This window comes from Chaetodon trifascialis, chromosome 20 (genome assembly GCF_039877785.1).
Source record: "Chaetodon trifascialis isolate fChaTrf1 chromosome 20, fChaTrf1.hap1, whole genome shotgun sequence".
In the NCBI taxonomy this organism is placed as follows: domain Eukaryota; kingdom Metazoa; phylum Chordata; class Actinopteri; order Chaetodontiformes; family Chaetodontidae; genus Chaetodon; species Chaetodon trifascialis.
In genome coordinates this window covers 7,849,852-7,877,694 of record NC_092075.1, presented here as the reverse complement: position 1 = coordinate 7,877,694, position 27,843 = coordinate 7,849,852, and the positions used below count along the sequence as shown (strand labels likewise).

The 27,843-nt window shown below is 42.3% G+C and overlaps 1 protein-coding gene and 1 long non-coding RNA gene across 3 annotated transcripts in view; one reads left to right on the top strand and one right to left on the bottom strand.

Moving 5' to 3' along the window:
* Positions 1-74: 74 nt before the first annotated feature.
* klf4 (Kruppel like factor 4) lies at positions 75-22,487 on the bottom strand. Of its 2 annotated transcripts, none has more exons than XM_070989167.1 (5): positions 22,331-22,487; positions 3,912-4,023; positions 2,369-3,242; positions 1,546-1,716; positions 75-1,143 (listed from the first exon to the last, which is right to left on the bottom strand). In XM_070989167.1, exons 1-5 carry the CDS (start codon positions 22,408-22,410, stop codon positions 968-970), a joined length of 1,413 nt encoding a protein of 470 aa, XP_070845268.1. In that variant the 5' UTR covers positions 22,411-22,487; the 3' UTR covers positions 75-967. The 2 variants fall into 2 exon arrangements, with proteins under 2 accessions (XP_070845268.1, XP_070845269.1); XM_070989168.1 differs by lacking the exon at positions 22,331-22,487 and adding an exon at positions 4,146-4,457.
* LOC139348817 (uncharacterized) overlaps positions 4,543-27,843 on the top strand; it is a 36,446-nt gene continuing 13,145 nt past the window's right edge. The window contains exons 1-3 of the long non-coding RNA XR_011603418.1: positions 4,543-4,676; positions 6,500-6,581; positions 8,388-8,499. This is a non-coding gene — a long non-coding RNA (uncharacterized lncRNA). The remainder of the gene's footprint in view (positions 4,677-6,499; positions 6,582-8,387; positions 8,500-27,843) is intronic.

Genomic DNA, 27,843 nt, shown 5'->3' with positions numbered 1-27,843 from the left:
TTCTAAGGTGAAAACACGTTTTCTTCGAAATGAGATGATGCAGATTCGGTACAAGAGCATGACGTTCATTATGGTTTTCTTACTTCAAATACATTTTATTATACTGTAAAATACAAAACAATAACAAAGCATTTTTATTCACAAATGTACAAAATTCAAGATTATATTACATATTTTGGCTATAAACAAAAAAAATCTTTGTTCAGAGTTCACTCATTCAATACAAAAATATGAATGTCTCATATAAATTATTGCACTTCGCAGCTGCAGTGCATTGAAGATTGCCATCACCGTTTATAAGTGAAGTGTTCACCTGATTTAAGTCCGATTGTGGAAGAGAGGTTTCTAAGAAACACACAAACAACCATATGGCACTTTTTCATAGTTTTCACCCTTTTGTATATTTTCCTTAATCTTTGGTACCTTCTTCGGAGTCACTGAGCACCATTCTGTATAAATTAACATTGTACCTGAAATTAATGGCATTGCAGGTGAAATGTGTATATAAATATAGATGTATTAATACAGTATTTTGAACAGTGTGAAGTTGTTAACAGAGCCTATATTGGCATGTTGCTGGTAGAAGGCCTCTGGAGATGTTTGTCTGTTGCTCCTGGTTTCCCTGACAGAAATACATTTCCAGTTAAAAGCTGTTGGCACCTGGTCCTCCAAGTTTTGTCGGTTAAATAAGACAAATTCCAGTTTGGTCCCTTTCATAAAAGTTTACAACCCTGACTGAGAGGTCTTGTCAAGTCACCTGCACAATGTGCAAAGACGGGATCGGCCTCGAGAGAAATTCTAGGCTCTTGAGGGAGTCGTGCTCTTTTTGCCGTGAATACCACAGCTTGTCTTGTTGCTTGACAACGGCCGGAAGGCAAATTATGGTTTTAAAAAGTGTAGGTCACAACTTTGTTCAGGGTTCTGCTAACATATTTTTTTCCTGGAGCCTTCATTCCATCCCCAAGTCTCATAAGTGTCTCTTCATGTGGAGAGCAAGGTGGTCTGACCTCGAGAAGGCCCGGTCACATTTCTGACACTGAAATGGTCGGTGGCCTGTGTGTTTCCTGTAGTGGCGTGTGAGCTCATCCGAACGTGCAAACTTCCAACCACAGCCCTCCCAGTCGCAGTGGTAAGGCTTCTCCCCTTTGATGGAAACACAATACACACATGGAGCAGTTAGTGCCAGCCCGGAGGTTAAACTGGTCCAACCTTCCCCACCTTGACGAGAAAAGAGGTTCGTCCTGTCCTGCAGCTAGTTTATAAAGGCCGAGCTAATCAGCCTGGGGTTTGTATTTGAACAGGGATCAGTATCAACCTGTTTCACTGCACCTGCCAAACAACTCCCCTACCCCACCTCCCAACCCATCTAACCCCCATTCATGACTCAATAATTCAGTGTGTTGGTACATAACATGCAACAGACATTTGGATTGTTTGCTCTGAACAATGAACGCAGCATGAAAGACCTGTTAAGCAGCGTTTTATAGCTCCCAAAAAACATGCCTCCTGCTACCTGCGAGGACCATCGAAGATACACTGACATACCTGTGTGTGTGCGGTGATGTGCTTTGAGGTGAGAGCTCTTTGTGTACGTTTTCCCACAGCCAACATAGTCACACGTGTGTGTGGCAACTCTCTTCCTCGGCCAGGAGCGCCGACCGCGTTTGGGCTTTGGTTCCTCCGGCAAGCAGTCGCCACTGGAGATCATGAGGGGCTCTGCGGGGGTCAAAGGATCGCGGTCATCATCGCATGTACAGAGAAAATATTCAGTGTAGAAATACATCAGATAGGAGCTCTGCTAAGGAGAGCATTTGACCACTTCCAACATGCAGGTCAATATACATCAGAGAGCTGCATAATGTCCCTAATCTTTGAGAAATATGTGTTTTTATGTCATCAACTTCATGATACAATAGAAAATATCAGCCTTCTTCTTAAAAGAAAGCCCATTTTTCAAAGAACTTCAAAGCACTGTAGTGCAGAAAGCAAAGGGGCACACCGCTGAACACTGATCCTATGAAAACAACATAATAACTGCACATTTCATCAAACATCTGGTGGTGCCTTAGATCTATTTTGGCTGGTTAAAGAACTTCATGAAGAAAAGAAGGTTTGCTGTCCAAGGCCATTGGATGTAGGTTTCAGTTCCTTTGAACTGCTGGGTTTGGGGTATAATTAAAGCCCTTAAGGTTGTATAATATGTATTTAAACAGAGTCTTTGTAATCCTGAAGTCCAATCTGTTCCGCGTCAGTCTCTTTATCATGCATGTACACATTTTCTTTGACTAACAGGCAAAATCTCAATAGAAGTTAACTCCACTTTTTTTAAAGTAACTCTGAATAATGAGGAAAAGAACTGTGTGCTAACCTTGGTACTGCATGGGGGATGGCTGAGGGTAGGAGGTGTAGCCCGGGGAGCTATGGTGGTATCCCTGGGGAGGTAGACTGATCTGAGAGTGGGGATGCCCCAGGACCTGGTGCTCCCGGCTCAGAGGATGGTCTGGGGAGAGGGAGGAGGATGACGATAACCTGCCGCCTGTCATGGTTCTCCCTCCGCCAGGGAAGCCATGTAGGTCTAAGTGGCCGGGGCGCTGCTGCTGGCCGCCTCGGCCCTGGGAGTTTACCCCACCCAGGTGTAGGTCGATGGGCTGCGAGATGGTGCAGTTACTGGGGTTCTCCTGCTTTATCCTGTGGCAACCAAAGGATGGTGATGCGCGTGAAGGAGTTGGGTCTGACGCTGCATTAACGCAGGCCTTGCTTACGCTCACGCCTTGGCTGTATTCCCCCATGTCCATCGTTGTCTTGACCACGAACTTGCCTTGGAGGCTGGGTGGGTGAAGGTATGCTGGGTCCAACTCGGGTCTCATGAGCTCTGCAACAAAGCCTCCAGAGGGCGAGACATCACTGATATCTGGGATAGTATAGAGCAGCTCACTGGCGGTGCCCTGAGGGGAGGGGAGAGGGTAAGATGAGGAGAAAGAGCCAGGGGAGGGAGACAGGGCCTGGGCAGAGCTGCATGCCATGGCCTCCTCCTGCTGCTGCTGTTGCTGCTGCTGTTGCTGCTGCTGCAGTATGGAGTTAGACAGAATGAAGTCGTAGTCCAAGTCCGGGTCGGGATCAGTGTGCTTTTTGGACATGCTGGGGCTTGTTGTGCTGGTGGCAATGGGATGGTCTGGGTCAGAGCAGCTGCTTCCGGTCGGCACGCTGGGTCTCTTAAGAAGGGACAACTCCTCCTTCCATCTCTAGAGGAAAGTTACAGAGGCATTAAGGACTGCACCCGAACAAGCTGAGTACATGCTACTGTTTATCAGATACAGACAGTAGCCAAGAAAATCACATGTGAATTTGTCTATTTAGAAATAGTATAATAAAATTTATATAGCATAAATCAGTACATGGAGGAGGAAAGGCCCTGGCTCTGTGATGGAAAGTGATTATTATGCCAGCTCAGCTCCAGAGCTAAGTCTGGTGTAGCAAGTGTCCTTGGCATAGAGCACTCCCTAGAATACAGATTAGTCTCATTCACAAAGAAAGTGCACCGTGAAGCACTGGTAAGTGATATTTGATCAAATGATCAGACTCAGACGGCCATCACAGGATTCTTGCAATCAATTTGTAGCCTATTAATGACTAAAAAACAAAACAAAACCAATAATCATCATGCTGGGGATCTGGGTGTTTTCTGCAGTTTCCCATGCGCTCTCTCACGGTCTCCATGCTTTGCTGAAAACCTGCTGGAGTAGTCAGTGTAACTGGTGCACGCCCCGGTGGAGTGTGGTGTCAAACCCTGGCTGAGGCCATAATAACACATCGGAAAACACCTCCAGTCTAAATAAACCACATATGTCCCCCCACACACCCGTGGCTATATGGCATGCGCATGCGACAAGAAGTGACCACAGGCTACTCACTAAATTGGCACTTCCTATGGATTTACTCTTGACAGTGGGGCCGCTGGCAAACGTGGAAATTGACGGCAGAAGTGTCCCACCTAAAGCCATCTCGACATCATTTGGAGGCTGCCTGAAATTAAAGAGAAAATATCGTAAATCCCCGTGGAGTGATCCCGGAGCAGAGAGCGCAGCCTGTTATAGTCCAAGACGTTCATCAGTCAGATGTTATTAAAAGTTTCTAAAGGTCCACACCTCATCAGTGAGAAGCTATGCGCGATCCTCGCGGCCGTTCTTCGGTGTGGCTGCAGCACTGGCTTTTCGTTAAATATCCCCGGGTTGAAAGTTTCTGCTCCGCGTCGCGCGTTATGCTATATTCCAGTACATGCTGCCGCTGATGGGCGCGCCGGGTAGAAGCAGCCGCACAGATTGCTTTTCGACGCTAACGCAATTTTGAAGGGGAAGACAGAGAGGCGACATACGGGGGGAATCCCTCGCGCCTGTTGCCATGCAGCAGACCGGCAGGCTGGACTGAGGAACCCGCGTGAGAGGTATCCTTAAATCACTGGAGCTGGACACGCCTTCGTTGCCCCGCAACAAGCGGAAAAACAAGCGCGAGGGAGGGAGCACGTGGGGGGAGGCTGGGGCGAGCGGGGAAGAGAGAGAGCGAGAGAGAGCGAGGTTTGTTTGTATTCATAGCAACGGCACCTATCCTTACTACTGTTATCCCCGTGAAATGTGGGTGAAGAAGCGCGTTTTTTCACACCGGCTAAAATGGGAATAACAGTGAGTATTTTTTTAAATTATGTTTGGATACTCAGCTGCCGGCATGGGGATCAACCGGGTGGTCAAAACCTTACATTAGCCTACTTCGTTAGCTAGCTACTTTAAAAAAACAAACACACTGAGAGGCTAAAGGTTGATGATGAATATGTTCTTTACTAAATTTATTACATTATACACTCATTTCGTGATGTATTTGTAGTTTCTTTGGCAAGTAATAATAGATAGCCCACTAATGACTACATATATCAGTACTAGCTTATAGATAATTATGGGTATTGTGGGTACACTTTAGGTTTATATTAGAAGACTGGAATGCAATTGCTAACCTTGCGAAGTAGCATTTAAGTTTTTTCTTATTTGTTATCATAATACATTATAAAGACCATGACCTTTTTTTTTTTTTACTGTATAATTAGTTTTATGCTTAATTTAGCAGGCAGCAGAAGTAGCTCATACCTCAACATTATACATGAATATATGAGGACATACTGTATATGCACATATGCATAGCATACATATGAATTATGCATAGCCAAAAGATAATCACTCTTCAACTATTTATCATCTTGACAAAAATATTGGACTGTTGTGATTAATAGTAAAATACATATATGCTTATACTGGTCTCCTGTGTGTCTACATTTTAGAGTTATGTTTCTTGACACCAAGGTTGTCAAAAGGATTAATACTTCAATACTTTTTCAATGCCACGTGTTTAAAATGATGTGATTTACATTAACTATACATTCCCTAGTATGGAGAGTGCCAAAGCTATTTAAAAAAAAGCTGATCTACAATCAGATTTCATTGCTGCACAGATGAAAACAGGGAAGAAATAAACTGTGGCTGTTAGAGCATTTTCTCCAGCAACGAAACTCACCACATGAGTGGAGGCAGAGGCACAAGCAGGCAGCCCTACATGAGTGGATGTCAGAACAGCTAGCAATCGGCCTGTCACTGTTATTAAATGTGCAAGCTACAGTTAGCTGTTAGTCTGTGCCAGCAATGATTTTAGGCTGTGAAAAAGAAAAAAAAGAAAGAATCCTATTTTGTGTGCCAAGGACTTGTTTTTCTTTTTGCCGTGGTATCGATAGAGGTATTGAGTATCATTTTTTTATACTAGTATTGTATCGAAGTTTAAAACTCTGGTGTCGTGACAACATTAGTTGAAATGTGCTTGTTTACTGCAATTTAATATCAAGCGACCAAAAGTAAACATATCTTTAATGGCCTTCTTTGCAAATCACACTCTCTCCCACTGCCAAAGAAAGCTCCAGGAAAAAGACTTTTAACACTGCAGCACAGTTATTAAAATGAAATATGGAAAAACTTGTCTTACCTGGGAACATCAAAATGCTGAGAACTGTTCAGTGTTGAGTTTGAATTGGGTTCAGGCAGTGTTTGCTCAGAGTTAGCAAGCTAACACAAACCTCTCTGTCCAACATAATTAGACACATTTACTCAAGAGTTCAGTGAAAGAGCAAACAAAGCGCTTGCTGCTGTTCCTGCTGCATCAGGATCTTGTCTGTTAGGCATGTCAACAAACATGCCGTCATTTCAACAGGACACATTCACTGTCAGTGTATGTTGGTGTCTTCATTCAAAGTTTTCATTTGCATGAATGCACATTGCTTTGGTTGGCAAACAAAAACTGGTTTGAATAATATATATAATATAGACTACAAGGCCATGGGAACTTAGTAAATAGAATGTAGGTCCCGTTGGGCATCCCATGATTTATTGTTTGATATATTAACAGTAAGACTCTTATTCCAACTATATCCAAACAGTAATATTTGTATTCTCTAACCCTTACTTTCCAGTTGCATGGTGAGAAGTGATGGCTTTAAACCTACAATGTTTGAACTACATCTGTTGTTCTTGAAGACCTGTTTCCTACAGCAGGTAGGAAGACAATGAGAGCTATGTCATTATAGCCATAGTCTTTATGGTGGGAGATAAAGGTTTTGAAAATGATCCTGAAAATAAAAGCTTGACCTTGACAGCTGAGGTGCTTTGCATCGCAATGATGACAGAGAAAAGAAGGAACAGAGAAAAGAGATAAAGGAACAGAAAATGACACCACTGTGTGCTTTTCCTGACACAATGAAGTCATGGCGATTTAGTAACTCACACCAAACTCTTGTATGGAATTATTTTAATGCAACACTTACACTGAACGTAGTGAGAATATGAAAGTGCAAGCTGTGATACCCTGCCCACAATGAATCATTTCAAGCGTTCCAGATTTTGACATTATGTTAAAGGCAGCGATGACATAACTGCAGAATTGGATGTAGACATATTGAGGTAATGTTATTGTATCAGCGAGGACAACTGTTGAGCACAAACTCGTTGCTGAAGAGTTGTCATATTTTCCTCTCATTAACTGCAACAAGTGTCCTGTTAATGTTGTTTCTGTGTGTGCTTATCAGCACAGATCAAGTGTGGACGTCCTGACACCTACTTGAAGAAGCACCTTCAAAGTAATTACTGTTTTAAATGTGAGCTCAGGTGCTTTTCTTGGCTGTGCCGAGAGTTTCAACCTCGTAGATATTTAGTATCTTCAAAGCAGCCACAGTACCGCCGACAGAGTCCTGTGGCAACGCTATTATTCAAATCGAGATCAAATTGTTGATAATCCAGTCACACAGTTGTGAACATTGATATTAAGTTAACAGAGTGTAAAGTAGTCAAATAACTCAACTGCACAACACTTTTTCGGCTTTCCCCCCCTTGGTGTGCGTGTGACTGACATGGTTTCCATCGGTGTCCCTCAGTTAAGTTCCCCCTCCTGGAAAGCATCCAAGTGAATATGAGTACCAGCGGATCATAACTCCAGATATTGAGGTTTTCAGTGCTCTCTTCCAGATGCTGTTCAGTAATTAAAAAATAGCTTTCATTCTTTCCTTAATTCTTGAAAGCTGAGTCAAGCTTTTTTGATTCTCAGTGCTGCACTTCCCTCCACTCCACCTCACATTAGCTCTAATACAATTATACATGTAGGAACTTTCTGTTTTGTCACCCATGTGCAAAACCAAAGAACCTTTGAGCAGCTCAGGCAACAAAGCACCAACTATAGCTCTAATTGTAATAATCATTTCCTTTGGGACTGCAGAGTTTTTTGTTTGTTTTATTCAACAGCAGTGTTGGAGTAGTGTAATGTAGAGTCATAATTCTCCATCTCATAATGAATTTGAAGACTGACTACACAAAATGAGCACTGTTTAAAAACAATAAAAAGTTTCATTTCAGCTGTTTAACTCTTTCTGCCTTCACATTTGACACCAACATCTGTTCAAAGATCATGAACTACTTTTCACGCATGACAAAATCATAAAGAAATCAACAATAGTGTATTAAATCCTAAAGTTATACAAACTTCAAGGGCTGAAATTAAAGGTTAGTTTAAATGTTTTCTAATTGTTTTGGCTACAAAGTATCATAAATGGAGACAAAATGTCTATTATTCCTCTGAGCCCAAGGTGACTTCAACTTCAACTGGCCTGCTTTGCCCAAACAACTAAAAAAATATGCATTTTAAACAATGAAAAGTAGAAAATGTCATATCTGAGAAACTGGAAGGAGTGAATGTTTGGTATTTTTGCTTGAAAGATGATTGAAATGTATAATTGATTATCCCAATAGTTGCTGATTTTCTTTTTTTCTTTAAGATTATTTTGTTTTGACATTTTTGCATTACTCTGACAGTGACAGCTGGAGTGAGACAGGAAAGACAGGAGGGAGAAAGAGGGGATGACATCCAGCAGAGGACTGGAATTGAACCTGGATTGCTGCTGTAAGGACTCAGCCATGATACACGGTACTCACTTTACTTCTCTGTCAATCGACTAATTGATTAATTGACTAATTGTTTAACTCGTCAAACTAGGGACGTTTGTTCCATATAATCTTTTGAAATGGCTGTAACTGTGTGGACATTTGCAACTAAAATCGCTAAAATCAGGTGAACAGTCACATTTCAAGTTCTGTGGCTGAACTACCGCATCAAGTGTCCATTTACAGTCGTAATTGTAGGATCTTTAACAATCCTCATAGACCAGGACTGCTTGACTTTTACATTTCAAATACTCTAAAATGTTCTGTGATCTAAAAGCACCTGATGAATCCAGGCCTGGTGTTCAGCTCAACACAGTTTTTAGCTCCTCATACGTCACCACACCTGTTACTGTGGTCCAGACGTTCACCAGCAAGGGAAACCTACTACATAAATCATCACAGTGACAGAGATTAGCTCTGGCCATTTTTATGACAAAAAAGTTCTGTATTTGTTTTCCAAAGGGCCACAATGCTAACAGATGGGGGTGGTTGACAATTCTGCTGTGTGATGGTATGCATATGGATGAGGTCTGAGTCAGTCAGGGCTGTTTGTTTGGACAATTCCAGCCAAGCCTCTATAGCTGGACGGAGATGCGGCCAGGCTGGGATGCAACCAACCAACCCTAAGCTTTCACCACGTCATATAATTTAGTGGTGGGCCTCCACAGGGGTAGGAAAATGTCGTTGAGGTATGGGTTGGTGGTCGTGGCTATGTTGCAGGGCTTGTGTAAAGTGAAATGGGTTTAGAAGAGGAAGCAGAGAGAGGGAGAAGTCAGCGAGAAAGAGACTGAGAGGGAGGAGAGAGCTCCTGCCGGGCGGCAGGCTGTCCAGCCTTTGCCTGCCCTGGGATTCCTCTGCAGCCTTAAATATGCCAGTTATTTTTAACCAGCGACGTAACAGAGCCCAGCGCCAGCCCCCTCTGTTACAATATTTCCTTTCTGTCAGGAGGGGAAATGGAGGGGAGCCACACTTCCTGGTCACGTGATGCAGCTCAGGCAGCCGAATGAGAGACGTACAAGAGGGGAAGTTGGGAAGAACGAATGAGGGGAGGAGAGGGAGCTTGGTTGGCTGCCTCATACCCACACCAGCCCACATAGTCACTCAGCACCTCCTTTCTCCAAAGCTTAACCCCCTCAAGCTGGCCAGATGAGGCAGTCTGTTTTAATCAGATGCTCAGACGTCAGAAGCCAAAGGGACCAGAGCAGAGATTGGCGTTCGTGAGCTGCGGAGGAAATGAGAGTGCGGCTAGAGCACATACAGACAGAGGGGTGGGGGGAGGGCCCTGTGACGTCAGACTAAGGACCCGCCAGGATTAGAAGCCTCTAAAAAGAAAAGGCCTGGGACTGAGCTGCCAGAGCTGGAGAAAATGTGTTTCTCTGTCTGTCTGACATGGGAGACTCAGGGACTTCCCATGAGCTCACCTTGTTGACATACAGAGAACTTGGACTGGTTCATGTCTCAATCTGTGCTAACCTCACTACCAGCAAAATTAGTACCAGCCTCACATCATGGACTGAAATGTTTGACTGATTTGTATTGTTTCACAACCACAGCGGACACATGTCAGTTAAATGGATGAGCATGCACAATACGTCAGGCTTAATTTAGTTGAAGTACACATAAAAGCGTTAGATGCTTGTCTAATATATACACACTTAAAATCAGTAGGTTAAAATATGCTATACTTAAGCTCTACTCTAGTTTATTTTAAACTTACAGGCCAATACTTCCATAACAGTTTTGAATATCATATATACATTGTTTTGACAGTCTTAACATAAAACTTGAGCTTGAACGTGTTTATGTAACTTTGGGTCAAAGCAACTATATGTCAGTTTTGGTGAATAACCCAACAGTAATATAAAGATAGCACTAACACTGGGCTAAAGTAACCCATTGTCTTGGGTTTGCTTGGTTTTCTACCCATGGGTACTAAATCAGTGGTGTATTGACCCAAACTGGGTAAGTTTAAACTTTAAGTGTGCAGTACATTTGAATCCACTTAAAGGCTCAGTAGGTAACTTTTATAAACCTAGGTTTTTGTGAAAACGGCAGGTTCCTCTGGCTTCTTGTAGTGCTCCTAATAATCCTCCTAAGAATACAGATGCTTTGGGTCCGGTGGCCAACCCAAAGCGTCATTGTTGGACAGCCTGAGAATGAGACTCAACTATCAACCATCCTTGTCCACCGCCTGTTGCACCTTTGAATGGTGTTGCATTGCTATGGCACTTACAGAGTCAAAGTTTAGGTAAACTGGGATTCACATTTCGCAATGAATCAGTGAGAAACAGCATTTGAGAATCGGTGGAATGTCGTACAGTCATATGATGTATTTGTGAAACTCTTACTAACAACCAAATAACTTTGGGGTAGGGTTAAAGAATGGAAAAGTAATCCAAAGATTGTGAATTCTATTGATTGATAATCTTAGACTTAAATGAGCTGCGCATTAAGTTACTGAGCCCCTCAACCTGTTTCTTGACGCTTTCTATTTATTGTTTTGCTTAAATGTGACTCACTGTCAAAAGGGTTAAGTCATCTGCATAAACAAAGCAGTGTTCTTAATAGAACAGATATTGCGTGTACTATCTATCCAAACGGTTTGATAACATAATGTAAACCTGAAAGGAAACTTAATTCCTTTGGTACTTTAATCATATTTGTTCATCCATCCATTTTTTATGCCGCTTATCCCTTTCGGGGTCGCGGGGGGGCCAGAGCCTATCTCGGCTGTCAACGGGCGAGAGGCGGGGTACACCCTGGACCAGTCGCCAGCCGATCGCAGGGCATATACACACAACCATTCACACTCACACCTAGGGAGTCACCTAGGTGTGAGTCTCCAATCAACCTAATGAGCATGTTTTTGGTCTGTGGGAGGAAGCCGGAGTGCCCGGAGAGAACCCACGCATGCACGGGAAGAACATGCAAACTTCACACAGAAAGGCCCGACCCGGGAATCGAACCTGCGACTTTCTTGCTGTGAGGCACGCACACTACCTGCTGCACCACCATGCAGCCCCATATTTGTTCAGACACAGATCATCTAAGGTTGAATACAGTCAGCAGCATCTGTCAGCTATAAAAGGGATCTGGCAATCAACTCTTTGAGATGAGTTTTCAAAGTTTCGACGCAATAGGAGACAATTAACTGAGCTCCAAGGAGGCCAAGTCATCTGTGCCGAAGGTGCAGGTGCAAGAAAACAATGTGGAGTAGGAACGATCTCGGAAGTCATGATAACATGTGGTAAACACAGACGAACTGCAGCTGAGAACAGATATCGCGTTCACAAGCTAAAGCCGACTGACGGAGACACAATACAGTATGTTAGAAATTCAAAGCACATTGTTCCATATAGCTCAGCTAATTCAGCATGAAGAATCAGCCATGTTAGCATTGAAAGTGATTTATCTTAAAATGTTCCCATTATTTTGTCCACTCCTGTATCTATGGCTTTTAATGTATAGTCCAGAGCAGCGTGAGCTAGAGAACAATCTAATGTAACACAAACCGTTTCAGTCAAGCTTGTACCATTAAAGCTAAGTGTACAGGCTGTCAGTAAACCAAGGCCACATCTTTACAGCATTAGAGAGGTTCCTATAGAAGCACAAGTGCATTTAAGTTTTTTATTTCTCTGTATGAGTCTGTATCAGACTCCTGCTGCACAGCAATTATGGCAATCACCAGCATTCTTAAACCTTCAAGAGCACCCTGGCGTTGATTCAGAGGCAGCTAATAGGTCGTCTACGCTCTCGATGCACCGTTGTTAAACCATGGCTGTCACATTTTCACAACACTTGATTAAATCTTTATGTTCTTGGAATTTGAGATGCAATGTGATAAAGGCTCAGCGGTTCAGCGACACAGACGCGTAGCCTGGAGTGGGTGATTTACAGAGCTTTGAGCCTGCGTATCATTGCACTTGGAATTTTAAGCATTTAAGCAAGTACATTGTGAACTCCAACAGATTTATTGAAGCCTAAATACTTTAAATGGATAATTTGTACAGTTAAAACTACCAAATAGCCTGCATCATCTGCTGATGGTCTCCAGACTGGCTGAACACTACTGAGTGGAGGTCTGCAGATAAAGTGTTTGCCATTATAATATGCAGAAATTCATGTAGTAATTGTTGTCAGATTTTCAGGGTAGTAGGCCTCTGCGTTCCTGAGAAGGTGTGGACTCTCCTGTTTTCCCACTGGGAGTGGTTGGGAATGTGTGACCTTTTCCACGGATCGCCGTTTTTCAGGTCCTGGATTAGCTCTCTGGAAACATGCCTGCAAGTGGTGCAGCCATTCAGAGACGTAAAATGACAATAATAACTGTGAATATCAGCACGTAGGCGCTGCAGGATGATCCATGGTTTGTAGGAGAGAGGAGACAGTCTTGTTGGGAAACTCCCGTCGCTAAACGCAGGGAACCCCTAATAAATTCGCTGTGCAATAAGAGAGGAGAAACATAAATGTCACTGCTGTTTCTCCAAACCTCCCTATGGTTTGAACTTTAATATTCAAGCATAAATCTGGGAGCTACATGGCAAAACTTTGGAAGAGTTGAACAAAAGAGGAATGTTTTGAAGGACTTAGAGGAGAGACATGGAAAACTGTAGTCAGAAAAATACTTTAAAGTTCAAAGTAGAAACTTATTTCTTGCGTTTTTTTTTTCACTTGATGCCATTAGTTTTCTTTCCTCTGTGCATTTTCCTGTGTATGTACAGTACATATATCCCCAGGGAAACAACTTTTATGGCAACATTTTCAAGCCAAGAGTCCAAATCAAATCAGAAATGGCACATTGTGGTAACCTTAATCAAACTACAAATCATTTCAGACCGATCGTACCCGCTGGAATGCTGAGGAAAGAACAATACTTGACAGGCCCAATTTAAGTGATAGCTTCTCCAGTCTGACGTTTTATTGACATCATGCTGAGTCTAATTGAGGAGGGGGTTTCAGTAACTCAAACCAGATGGGCCACCAGCTCATGAACTAACAGCCCCCTTTCTCTCTATTCTTTCTCACTCACAGTCTCCCTCTCTTTCTCTCTTGCATTTGGAGCTATTTTGGCTCAATGAAATACTTAACTTTGAAATAAAATGTCATACAATTGACGTATTTAGTCAAATTTATATTGATTGTAAGAATCTGATATCATGCCATTCATTATAAAGAGACAAGACTTGGAGCTGGCAGGGGAAAGAAAGGGGTGAAAGCATTTTCTTTGCATGTCGAACTCCGTGGATTTTATTTCAGATTTTCTTTTTGGAATATACTGATGAATCCTCCTGAGGGAATAGTTCGAAGAGTATGGAAATACACTCATTTGGTTTCTTGGATGAGAGTTGGATGAAATGACTGCAATACAGTATCATGGCAGTGTGTTGAAGTCACAGAATTTAATGTATTTAATGTTTGTGTACATGAACAGGATTTTTTTTCATGACATACTGATGTATTTAAAGTGGAGGCATTGTTCATGCCTGCATCACGGCCGCTGCTGTTCTCATTCCTGGTCAAGTTAGTTATAATGAATATGCAACATCAGGTTACACTTACAGGAAAATGAAGCTTGCTGAGAAACATTTCAGGTGATACGGTTTGGTCAGGTTTAGGCACCAAAACTACTTGGTTAGGTGTAGGAAAAGATTATGATTTGGGTTAAAATAACTAAACAATCACAGCTGTTTATTGGTTTCACATGGGAGCCAAACCCCAGTCTCCTGTGTGAAGTTCTGTAATTGGGCCATCCATCATCCCATCCACCTTCTTATGCAGACTTTCTGTCTCTTTATCCTACATTCGTCCCTATTAGTTTTAAAGTCGTGCTGAGTGTCGTGAAAAAAATGGAACATTCATGTTCATGCACACAAATGTGTATATTAAATTTCGCAATTATTTCAGGAACAGCCATGATACTGGGCTGAAGATTCAGACCACTCACAAAGCTGTAAAAATGTAGCTTGGGCAAACAGCCAGTTAGCTTAACTACTAATTGGCTAGAAAAGACTGCAAACAAGTGGGAACAGCTAGCCTGAATCTGTACGGCAACAAAATCCACCTACCAGAACCTCTAAAGCTCACTAATTAACATGTTATATCTTGTTTTGTTCAATCTGTACAAAAGCAAAAGTGTAAAAACAGTTTTGCACACGGTTATGTGCTGGACTGTTTCATGGCCGGGAACAGTTGCCAGGCAAAGAAAGTATAACTTGTTAATTAGTGAGCTTTAAAGGTGCTGGTAGGCGGGTTTTGGTACTTTTGAACAGAGCCAGGCTAGCTGTTTCCCCTTACTTCAAGTCTTTATGTTAAGCTGGGCTAACCAGCTGCTGGCTCCAGCTACATACTGAACATACAGACATGAGAGTGGTATCAATTTTCTCTGCATGAAAGCAAATAAGCATATTTCCCAAAATGTCAAACTATTCCTTTGAAGCCTAAGTGAAGTTCCAATCCAGAGCGTTAACATGACACACACACGTGCACACACATCATACAGAGAGAGAGGGAGAGAGAGAGAGAGAGAGAGCGCTACTACACGGCTGTTCATTAGACACATGGATTTAATGAGTCTGAAGAGAACTGGCTGTTAGAAGTGAACTAAATTAGTAGGTTCACATTCTTTTGAGCCAAAATGGGATATTTGCCACATCAGCAAAACGCTCTCTTCATTTGCGGGCATTTTTGAAAAGACTTCAGAGACTTTCTGATTTCATACCCACTGCGATCAATAGTGAAGGCATTAAAGTAATTTCACCAACTGTTAATGACATTCATGAAGCAGCTTGTAGGCTATGGTACTGTAATCAAACAGGCTTGTTGAGAAAATAAAGGCATCAAGAAGTTCTTAAGAATTGAATTAGGATTACCCTGGCAAAAACTTCCACATAAATGCCCATAAACATGACAAAAGCATGGTAATCATTAAAGCTTGGCCATCAGTGGAAATACATGTAAGTCTGTTTTAGCACTCTGAATAGTGTGTTTCTTGCCCACAGATTTTATTGATCTTTGGTGGGAAACTGGGTAAATTGTGTAAAGATGGCCCAGAAGGGAAGCATTGGAAACATTGCAAAAAGCAGTCAGACCACTGGAACTGATGTAAGATTAACACTTGATTGGTTGTCTCATTTTTCCGCTACTGGCACAGGAACACTGTTGTATGGACATGATACTGGTGGAGACAGAGCTTTAGTGCTTTGGCTAACAGTGGGCATTCACTACAGCAGAAAAAGAAATATTAAAAGCTTGATATTATAACATATCAAGTACAGCCTTTGAGACATGTACAAGTAAATTAATAAACCTCAAATTTATTTGATGTGACTTAAGCTAGTTTTATTTCCCTGTCTGCTTTTTAATTTGCATGCATGTATGTCTATTATTTGCCAGTGGAGGAGATTGTGAGCTGTAATGGTACCGTGGAGTGGTGCTCATTCAGCTGTTACTCTTTTCAGCAGAATAGACGCCAGCCCAAAGCTCTTAAAATCTGGAAGTGGTGCCCAAAAAGCTGCATGAAAAGGCAGGCAATCAGACATCATTGTTGATGTATATCAGTTGAGCGAGCATGGTGAAATGGTGAATGACACAGTGTGATTTTTTTTGTTTTTTTTTACATGTTTTGCTGGTCATTGCCTCCACAAGCTGCAGTGTTTAAAGCGTAATTTGCTGCAAAGTTGCCATTTTGCCTGTGTGAACACGCCAAATTGGAACTTGAGGAGTTGCCAGTTTTGTTGGAGGAATCCACTGCTTCCACAATTGTTTTTAAATGAATGTTTCTAGCAGTTGTACGATTCGAAATATTGTGGATAATTATCTTGAAACATATCTAACTTTTTCTCACTGTGTGCTTTTCCAAAAATACCTCAAGCCTTTTGACTTTTTAAGAGAACTGTGTGACTCTCGTAGCGGTGGTTGTGTTTCTAACTATGTGACCTCGTTGCCCTGCGTTGGTTTCAAGACTTTACAGCCAGAGTGGATGCTCTCCAGCTTGTTGACTGTGTGTGTGTGTGTGTGTGTGTGTGTGTGTGTGTGTGTGTGTGTGTGTGTGTGTGTGTGGACTTGTTCCACTACCCCACAATGCCAAGCTACAGTATGTATGCCTGCTCACATACATGGCAGACATGAGCTACATCTGTACCAGGGAAAATGTGATGCGGGATACTGTGTTGTGGTGAGATGTCGCCATATTATGGAACTTGACAAAAAGCCAGTAAGACGTAGGCATGCAAACACCATGTTAGCATATGCACACACACGCATACGCACCTTGACTCTGAACGCTGAGGGAAAAATACAACTTTTTGTTTGTCTTGGAGGCTTCAGCACCAGTGTCACCACATTCACACGCACCAAGAAAGTCATTTTGCTATTTAAAGCACACCCATGTTAACAATAAAGGGCTTATTCAGCTGGCCTTGTATTTGTATTTTCTTGTTAAATAAGTAAGCGGCTTGTTCCTGCGTAGAGCAAACAAGTGACTCTGAAGAGAGGAACAATCGACAGTGTACCTGTTCTGGCTGTGGTGTCATTAGGAATAAACGGTTGTGCTCCTATGCACACACATACCCAGGAGCTATGAGTATCCTCGTTTCCTCTCCATGCATGTGCTAGTGTGTGTTTGAAAGAGACACGTGACTAGAGGAGCAGCGTATTGTATACGTGAGAAGATTATAGTTTAGTTTACTTTCTCTCGTCTGTCACAGAGCTGGGAACCACCGCAGGGAGGACGTGAAGTTATTTTTGGTGCAACACACCTCTGTTTCCCCACTGGGTTCGAGACTGCCCCAGAAGATTGTGAACATTGCCATGCTAACGAAGATATTTTTACAGTGTGTTACAACTGTCGTAGCTTTGGCCAACTCTAAACACACAGCATCTTTAACAAGAGTTTACAGCCATGCTAGCAGCTCTGTGAGACTGTTCTAATGCTAAATGCTAACATCAGCATGCTAACATGCCCACAATAGACAACGCTATATGCTGATCTTAAGCAGGAATGCTTGTCTTGTTCTCAGTTGAACATGTAAGCAAGCTGACATTTACTACTTAAAGCTGCAGTAGGTAAGATCGAGAGGAGAGCAGACGTAGCCTGAAATTTTGAACCAACACAAGTTCCACGTCACTCCCCCTCCCTCTCTGCTGCACTCATGTCCTGCCTCCATGCCCCTCCTCCCTGTAGCGTCTGCGCCGCTGCCGTGACAACCAGTAACTTTAGCCTTAGCATCAGAAACAAGCTAACTCTGCCAAGCCGCTACATCACAGTCGCTAACATACTGTACACACTGTGGAGTGTTACTGTAACAATCACCATATTAGCTTTATGGTTATTTGTTATTAGCTGTATATGCTGTGTTGGCAGCGGTGGTATGGGCAGTTTCTCCTTTGTGGGTGGCTGTTGCTCCGCCTTAGCTTTCACTAGTCTCCTGACGCCGCTCACAGAGGGAGAGCGGAGGGAGGGGGCGGTTCGCAGAATGTGTGAGTAGTGATTGACAGATGTCAGATACTCCCTCAGACGCTCCTCTGGCTCTGATTGGTTGTTTTGTGTCGGGCGCGGTGGATTCTTGCAAATCGCAGTAGGAGCAGTAGGTGGAACCAATGGAGCCGTTTTTTTTTTTTTTTTTTAACAGATTACATGTTTCATGTACTTCTGTCTGGGTATAGGGACAGTTTTAGCAAATATGACAAAAAATGGCTTTTATACAAGTTACCTACTGCAGCTTTAACATGAGACACAAAGTACTGTTAAGGCTGATGGGAATGTCATTTGTTTTGCGGGTATTTGCTCATAAGCCAAAGTGTTGCTACTGTAGATGAAAAGTCAGGTGATCACGGAAGAGACCACCGATTACAGGTCGACCATCAACTGACTGCTGCTAGCCACGCAGCTTGCATGACTAAACAGATGTTAAATGGATAAGAAAGTCCTTGGTTTTGCATAATGGTTTGAACGAACCCCCATGTTACCCCAAGGCCTTTGGAAGAGAAAGTCCAGGCCAACTATGAAATTATGCCCCCAACTGCCAATTGTTAATATGCAAAACAGTTAAGAGGCCAACTTCCTGTTTCACCTGACCGACCGTATAACACAGTAAGTTACTCAGCAGTAGTCCTTTGTGCCCTGACTGAGTCTTAGCAACATTTGCAGCATGCTCACTTACTTTTACCTCCAAATAAAATGGTTAAGATAATCTAGTACATCTTGTCCACAGCCTGTCTGATCCTCTAACCATGTCTTGTCCCATCTGAATTCATCAGATCTCAGTAATTGCTTTGGTTAGTACATTGTCATAATAACTGATAGATGCTGGTCTGAACCATGGAAATAAGACCCACAATAAATATCCTTTAAAGTGAAATACACAGCAAACTCATTTTATGGAGGCTGGATTAGATTAAAATATCATCTCTTCCAAATACCATATTGATTTTTTTCCTCTTTCAGCTCTCTCTTCATCTCCTGCTGGTTTAATTTTTCTTCATAGATAGAGTACAGCAATGCGCACGCATACACTTCATCAACAAATCCACCACGACTTACCCTGCGTTCCATAACAAAGAATCCAGATTGTGTAACTGTCTGTCAAACCAGTTTTTTTCTCCTCACTATGTTAATACCTCACCACAAAGTTGCAGAGGGAGGGAGGACCCTCCCCTCCCTGTGACTCATTCTTATATGTGCGTAAGCAGTCACTACAGACCTGAGAGTAGTATTCCATTACTCTTACCATTATTGTTGTCTTCATGTTCATCATCATCACTGTTGTTGTTTGTTAGCTCCCAGTGCCAGGCTGGTGTAAATGACAGCCATGCTCAAAAACAGAACTCACTGTGGCAGCCAGGCTTAGATCATAATGTAGATAATGCATCACCATGGAAATGTTCAGCTGTTTAGTTTCTTTCTTTCTTACAGTGTAGTGTTTATTTTTTCACAGTAAGAAAGCAAAGCAAGGAGCCTGAAACCGAAGTGGTAAAACAACTGCAGAGTACGAAAAGAAATAGGAAAGGGGGGGAAATACAGCAGATGTGAGTTTGCAAGAACAGGGGCAACAGAAAAGCAAATTTATGAAGAGAAAAGAGGGATGTGGAGGGAAGAAAAAGGGGGACGATGGACGTGTGGAGAAAGAGTGGAAGAGTGTGAAAAAAGCAGGTGTTGGGGATAGTAACTCTGGGTCAAAGAAGGATCACTGTCGAGGGGGTTTTCCATCGAGCTGAGGGTCTCTGTAGTATTATGTCACTCTTATAGCCCCATTAAGCCATAATGAGGGTGTTACCTAAATTATAATGTCACAGCTGACACTGCCAGCAAAACTATTACACTTGGCTTCACAAAGTATCAAAGCAGTCACTGCATCAGCTTGTCCATATGACATATATACAACCTAGCTCTGGTAATGTTCTGAAATTGAGAAAAACCTAACAGGAATGTGAAACTTCAGCTCAGATCAAAAGTGTGGCACAGTCGGGACATGTTAAGTGAGCACGGAGGCCCAGAAACCACGTCAGATGCCATCGTGAGAGAGAAGCTATAGGGCACCGGGCCAAAGAGTAAATATTCACTTGACGATAATGTGCGTGCTGATCTGGTGTACACACCCTCTGCCCACAGATAGGAGCAGCCTTTTATCTTAAACTGTACACACACTGGCTCAGTAACAGTGACAGGACAGAAAAATAGCAGCACTGAGCAGAGAGAAAATGCTGAAGGGGCATCTTTAGTGACCATGGAAAATATCAGGATTAATGACATAGTAAAGATGCAATATATGACTTATGTTCCCTAAATCATTGCGTATTTGAGCTCAGACTATTGCATGTGATATGCCGTGCCAACATTTTCCAACTATAGTAGAAAGACAGCAGGGCTTCTCTCCTCTCATTTCAGTTGAAGTTTACAGTGATTTTAGCTGTTTGCTCACACTGCTGACTTATTTTTCTGAGGTACTTCATTTTTAGGATCCCTGTAAAAACGCATTTATGAGTATGAAAATATGGCAAGGGAAAGGAGCCAAGCGAAAGTAATGAAAACCCTCCCCTGACACAGTAAACTTGTATATTAAGATAGATGGTAAATGGTTTGACCACTTGTCATTCCTTGCCTAAATGCTGTGATAGCTTTTTCTCTGTTGCCGACTCCATAACGTGTCTTATTCAGCTCCTTTTCAAAAGGGGTCCTATTGCTGAGGACTGTGGCCAGAGCCGTAAAATGTGACAGTTTTTGTCGGTGACGGGGGTAATTTGATGCTTATCACCATTTCTCTGCGCCACTGGGTCTCCACTACATGATGTGACCATCTGCAGCACAAAATGTTTTTGTTTTTCCAGTAGGAAATGTTGAAGTGGACCACAAAATGCTAGCTGCATCTCATAGTCAATCAGATAAGCAGGCCGCAGTGACAAAAAGCACCTGAGGAGCTTCTCAATGGGACCTTTTGTGACTTTGTGCCCCTCGCTGTTTGAAAAGCTAATAACTGTGCCCAGTGCTAAGGTCCATTTCTGAAATACACACAAGCATGTAATTATTGGCAGCTAATTTGCTAGTACAACGTTACGGTACAAGTGCAGCATGGTCATTAAAACAACATTTCCTGTTTGAGTTCACTGATGCTTTGATTGATAAGCACAAAGACACAGTTTTATATCGTTAGAGATAGCAGGCAACAATCCAAAAGCAGAGAAGTTTCACGTTAAAGGGCGAGTTGTTGGGATTTTTGATTATCTTGGGCCTGAGTCCAGTTCAGAGCAGTACAAGAGAGAATTATGCTTCCTGTGTCAGAAAGTTCTGTTTAATATGCTTGAAATGAACTAGACTGTATCAAGTGTTGTCTGAGTACGTGTGTATCGTCATCCCAAACGGCCACGCTTGAAGGTGGGGCGAAAAGCCTGCCGTCATAGCCTCTTCCTGGCTGCATCACGCTACCTCACTAATCTCTCTCCAGGAACTCCATATCTTTTGTGTGTCTTTGTTGTATCAACACAAAGAATTGTACAAACGTGAATAATGGCACACACTTTCAGCAGGCTCTCCTCGAAGGCATTCCTGTTGTTGTATTTGGCTGAACACACACAAAAAGTGACGGAAGTAGTTGTGAAAAAACAAAACAAAACTAAGAGTCTGTAGCCATGCTACATGCTTTGTGAGGCTGTACATAAGCACAGTAATGCTTTAAGGTAAATGTAGATCTCAGCATGCTAATATGCTCATAATGGCATTACAATGCCAATATTTAACAGGTAGAATTATAATAATATATTAGAATAAAAAGAATAAGATTTCCATTTTACCGTTTAAATTTTTTTAATATGCTAACATTTGCAAAAGTTCCCATTATGTCAATGTATTGCAGGTATTGGGTGGTAAACCAAAGTATGGGACAAACTGAAATTTTGACCTGATACTGATGCTGAAGAAAAGTTCAGGGATCACAAAAATTATTACAGTTTATCCTGAGAGGGACACAAATTTCATGGCAATCTATCATCATCCAGATGTGAAAAACAGTCACCCTTACGATGGCACCAGAGAAAAGTCAAGGAATCAGGAAATTAATTAGGACAGATTTTCTGGGTACAAGGGATATATTTATCAAATTCCATGTAGTGGATGCAAAGATGTTTCTCGGGATAAGTGAAAACAGAAGAGAAAGAGTCAGGAGGTCACCAAAACGATGAGGATTCATCCTCTCAGCACTGTGGATATCTGTACCAAATTTCCTCGCAGTCAGTGTGGCCCACAGAGGTGGATGCTACTAGCATGGCTAAAATGTGTGAAAAAAGAGAGCTTAAGAGAGAAGTTTAAATCTTGCCATTTTTCTTACCTTTGCACACCTGGATGAACACTGCATGACGTGGACGTGCTCGTCAGATTGTTGGTTTCGGAAAGACGAAAATCAGCCATAAATGGCAGCCACCAAGGTATGGTGGTAGGCTCTTTAATAAATGTTAACTTTGCTATGCCAGCCTTTATCTTCCATCTTTATTGAGACGATGCCAGAAGGTCAACTTTATGGTACTTTTAGTTGCGTTGAATTCTGATATAATAACAGCCTCAACGTTTCCACCCCCTCTATGTGCACCTACTATAACGGGACCATGACTTAACCTCAGACCCAGACCTACTTTCACTACATCACAGGATGCACTCAGGAAGGGTGGAACAGGCTGGAGCTTGAGCTCGGCTGGAGAGGAGTCGGCAGGCATAATGTCGGTCACAGGATGATGACCTCACAAGATCGTGCCTCCAACCTGTAGTTACGCAACAGTCCCAGCGCCACCCGTGTTGGCGAGGCCTGGGAGGAAGCGCTGAGGACAGACAGACCCCTCTCCCTCTCGGGGGGCCGGGTGGAGAGACAGGCCAGAGCTCAGATCTGATTTCGCAGGAAGGAAAGGAGAAGGGAGGGGAGCGTCGGATAAGAACGCTGCCGTTGCTTTATTTTATCCTTTCTCCCTCTTAGCTGTGACCCAGGCCTGTGTTATGAATGCCACAGAGGTGGAGTTATTACACACACAAAGCCGAGCCAGGTCTAATCTTGTTACTATTCTGTTCAGTAACAATACAGGGCTCCTGTTACAGGGGCCACGATTGAGATAAGTGTAGTTCAAGAGAAACAAAATGGAGCGAAAGTTATGTAAGGTCTTGAGGGGCTGCTGCCACTACAGGCTGATTTAAGTGTTTTGCTGATTGGCCTCATGACATTTTAACATTCCTTAAATCCACCTTGAAGCACTTAGACCTGCATTTTCTCTTTCACTTTCCTCTGTTGTCATTTAGTGAGCTTCTTCTTCACTGAATAGCTGGTGATTTTGAAGTGCTTGCCTGTCTGTCTGCCCCGGGCCAAGGGGCGCCTCAGTCTGGCTATAAAAAGACAATTACTACAACAGGAAGCTCCTGTCAGCTGGAGGGATACACACAAGAAGGGCCCAGCCATGATCAAGGAATGCACACACACCCATATGCCTGTGCACACAAATACAAGCACAAGTACCTTCATCCATGGTGGATGTCTGTCTGAACATCCATTAATGCTTACAAACACACCTCAAACAACGTCTATGCCCACTCCAAGTCTCTTACACCCGCCCTCATTCACCTGCCATGACAGGGCACAACATCTCTCCACCCACCAGAGGACTTGGAGCCCTGTGTCAGAGTTTTGACATGGCGTTGGCAGAGGAAGTAAACCCACACCCTGCTAGCCATGGATCAACCACAGCAGACCTCATTACCTGTCTGCCTCGCCTGTCATTGTAACAGCCAGTCATTCAACCCCCAGTCATGCAGCATCTGTATGGGTAGTAGGTTAAAATCTTATCATATCTTAATCTTTATGAATTTATGCAAGATTGTTTCTTGGTCAGCACCAGTTGCCAGACAACCAGCGGAGACTCCAGGAAGTTAGCAGTCCTGACTGAGAAACAGTCCACTTTTGTTGATTTTGGATGGAACCATAGCTGTTTTGCCCTGTAGCCAGTCTTATGGTAAGCTAAGTTTCGTGTTACGAGGGTGGCATCAATATTCTTATCTCTTGGCAAAAAAGTGAATAGTTGTATTTCCCAAAATGTCAAACATTTCCTCTCAGTGTGACAGATGCTGTGCATGTTTTCAGACTTTCAAATATGTAATGATTATTGAGGAGAGCGATTAGCATGTGCCTTTTGTATTTGACTTGATTCAACTACATAGTTCATGTAGTCATCTTCAAAAATACAAAAATTAAACACAGTAACCCAACACATAAAACATGCTAAACATGACAAGCACAGTCAAAGACTTATGCGCTCTCCATGCTCCATGGTTTCACCTAAATTACCCAAAATGTTAACCAATCAGAAGCAGGAGCTGACAGAGGTTGTTATTGCTCCATACTAAGCATCCGACACTGAAACTACTGAACTGTGATCCATAGCAAATTAAATATTACAACATATTGATTACTTATATTTCTTCATTGCATAAAAGTCTCTAACAGTATTAATTTAGTCGTGTTTAATGATTGTGGTGGAGAATGCTGTCTTATATGTCAGATCAAATTCTCATATAGTTGGGTAGTCCCTCAGTTGGATTGTAGAGTCTGAAGTCTGTAAGTATTTGGACAGTAATTTTGGCTCAGTGCTCCAGCACATTAGTTTTGAAATAAAATAATAACCATGAGGTCAAAGTGCTGACTTTCAGCTTTAATTTGAGGGCTGGTTTACATCCATATCAGATAAAATGTACTGGAATTGTAGCCTTTTTGTTGATACAATTCCCCTAAAGCGGTGTATGTAAATACACCTGTAATGTTCATTGAATATAAATGTGAGCACCTTTAACACCCTTAAGACTGTATTTCTGCACTTTAACCTTTCAGTCATTGTTTCATTTCATATCCCATGGAGTCAAGCCAAAACAATTAAAGTCATATCACTATCCAAATACTTGCAAACTGCACTGTATCAGTAAGTCTTTATGTTTACCCCAATGTGTCAGTTTCTGTGTTCACTAATACTGTACATCTCATTTAGAGAATAAATTCAGAAAGGTTTTTAAACTGCGAAGACGCACATTTATCACTTTGCTGAGGAGCGTTGCTCAAGTGGACCATGCAAACATTGGCAACGTTAGTTTTCTTTCTTCATCTTCGACTCCCAACTACTAAAGCTGGGCTTATAAAAGTAAATTACATGTCTATAAACTAACCTCCTTGGTTTGTGGGGGCATATTTGAAGTTGCGTCATAGCAGCAAAACAAACCCTGAATTATGTAAGGCATAGTCATGGTACTCTCAGCTCAGCAGCTGTAGGTTTTAAGATATAAAATATATTTATACCGTTTCACTGCAAAAATCTCACACTGCTTTGTGATTTTTGTTTGGCTTGTTTGATCCCTTTTTGGTCAGTTTGACAAAAGCCCCACATTCTTCTAAAGTACATGTCAGCTGACACACAAACAAACACACACGTATGTCTATAATCAAACTATAAAGCCTTTGCTTCAGACTTCATCTTTTCAGTTATTGCTGTAATCTGTTTTTGCCATTTACTCCATATTTTGCAACTTGTTAAGCCTCAAAATAAAGCTGTTTTCAGTTTTTAACGATCTCTTTTCCCACTTAAAGACTGTCAATAAAAACATTGCTTAAACTATATATGTATTAAAAAAGAAATATATCATCACCATTTTCAAGAATAAATAAAATTATTGCACAGCTTGGCAGCTAGTTTCAGCTCTGTGAAGTGAAAACAGGTCTACCATAGTCAAGTTTTGTCTATACATCAAATTCCAGACCAGACCATTGATAAATAAATGTCTCCTGGACTAACTGGTATTACAACATGCTCTTATCTTACATCCTCTGCATGTGTTCCTGATTTCTGCTATTTGTAGATGCTATTTGTACGTGAAAGCTCACTCAGCTACACACACGTATCTATATGTAGTCTGCAATGTACAAATACAAGGGAGAGGTTGTGGTCTGTGGCTGAACTCCATAGTTACATCCCACACCTGAATACCTGTGTCTCATTCTCAGACTGGCCTACTTTCACCCACACATGACTCATCGCCAGCCTGCTATCTGATAAAGACTCATTGTCCTTCCTTCTATTTTGAGGAAACAAGTTTGTCTACCTGGTTGTCTACTGTTACTATTTCCCTGGATCCTACCTGTAGCAATATATTTAACTACATATGGCATCAGTATAACTGTGTGTCTCCTCCACTGTTGTGACAACATCAAATTCTGAACACAACTGTCGATATGCTCTTATCGCTTGTGGACTGCGTGGGAGGTTTGTGGTGCAATTTACTGCCACAAGGAGGCCAGCCAAAGTCCAAGAAATGAAACGGGATTTACCTTTAGCAGAAGAAAAAAACAAGCTTGAGGGAAAACCTCCCATCCTCTGGGGTCCACGAAGGGAGACACGGGAGATAACAGAGCTTGTTCAAAGGTTCCACTGACCTTCATACAGACACACTTTTCACGTACATTATATCTGCACTCAACTACGCTAACTGTAACAGAGGGACTTCTGTTTCTAGTTGTATTTCATGCTCTATTATATTTCCATTTTTAGCCACGCTTACGGCTTTAGTTTGGTCTGTCTGTGAAACAAACTGAAATATCTCAACAACTCGTATGGATTTCCATGAAATTTGGTACATACATTAATGGTCCAAAGAGGATGAATCCTTTTGTGACCTCCTGGCTTTTGTTGTACCGCTGTATCTCAGTGCCTACAGGATGGATTGGACCAAATTTGGACAAATTTCAGACATTCATGGTCCTCAGGGGTTGAGACCTAATGACTTAAGAGATCCTCTGACCTTTTCTGTAATGCAACCACGAGGTTGGCATCTATGCTTTTGAGTGAAATGTCTCCACTAAACTCTGGATCCATTGCCATGAAATTTGTGATGTGCACATCCATGTTCACCTCAGGTTGAATTGTAATAAAATTGATGATCCCTTTACTTTCAATATAGATCCATCATAAGATCAAACTTTTAATCTAACATCTCCCCAGCCTCAGTTGTACTTCCTGTATGATGCCAATTAGCAAATGTGTGCATTCTTATATGCTAAACATGTTAGACACGGTAAACATTATATCTGCTAAATTTCAACATGTTAGCATTGTTACTGTGGACTTGTTAGCATCCCGACGTTAGCATTTAGCTCAAAGATTGTTCCTCTTCTTGTTTCTTATATTTCTCTCCCTTTTTCATCATTTCCACTTTTTCATCACTTTACTTGCTTTTCTGCTTTTCTTCTTTCTTCTTCTCCCCCCCAACTCTTCCTCCTCCTCTTCTACTTCTCTTCCTCAATCTTTTCCTCCTCCAGTACAAAAACGCAATAGTGAGTGTCCATCCAAAACTCTGACTGACTGCAGAGAATCCCAGAGGACACTGCATACTTTCACCCTGCCCTAACATGTGCGCGTGCGCACACACACACACACACACACACACACACACACACACACACACACACACACACACACACACACACACATAATACACATAACCCTTCTCAGCTGCCTGTCCAATCACCACACCCGTCTGCATGACATCAGCCTGTGATGTCATCATGGGACCGATGTTGGCATGCTGTCCAGTGCAACTTCATCATCAGCATCATCATCCCTTGGCAGTGGTGGACGAGTCTGGGATGGGAGGCAGCTGGATTGTAACAATTCCTTCAGCCTTTGCACATGTCAGTATGTGTGTGTGTGTGTGTGTGTGTGTGTGTGTGTGTGTGCAGAGGGAGCAGAGGGGAGGCTAAAAGACGCAATTGCTCTAATTCAAACAATCTGAGCCAGACGGAGCTTGGGTTTCTTTGGCTACTTCGTC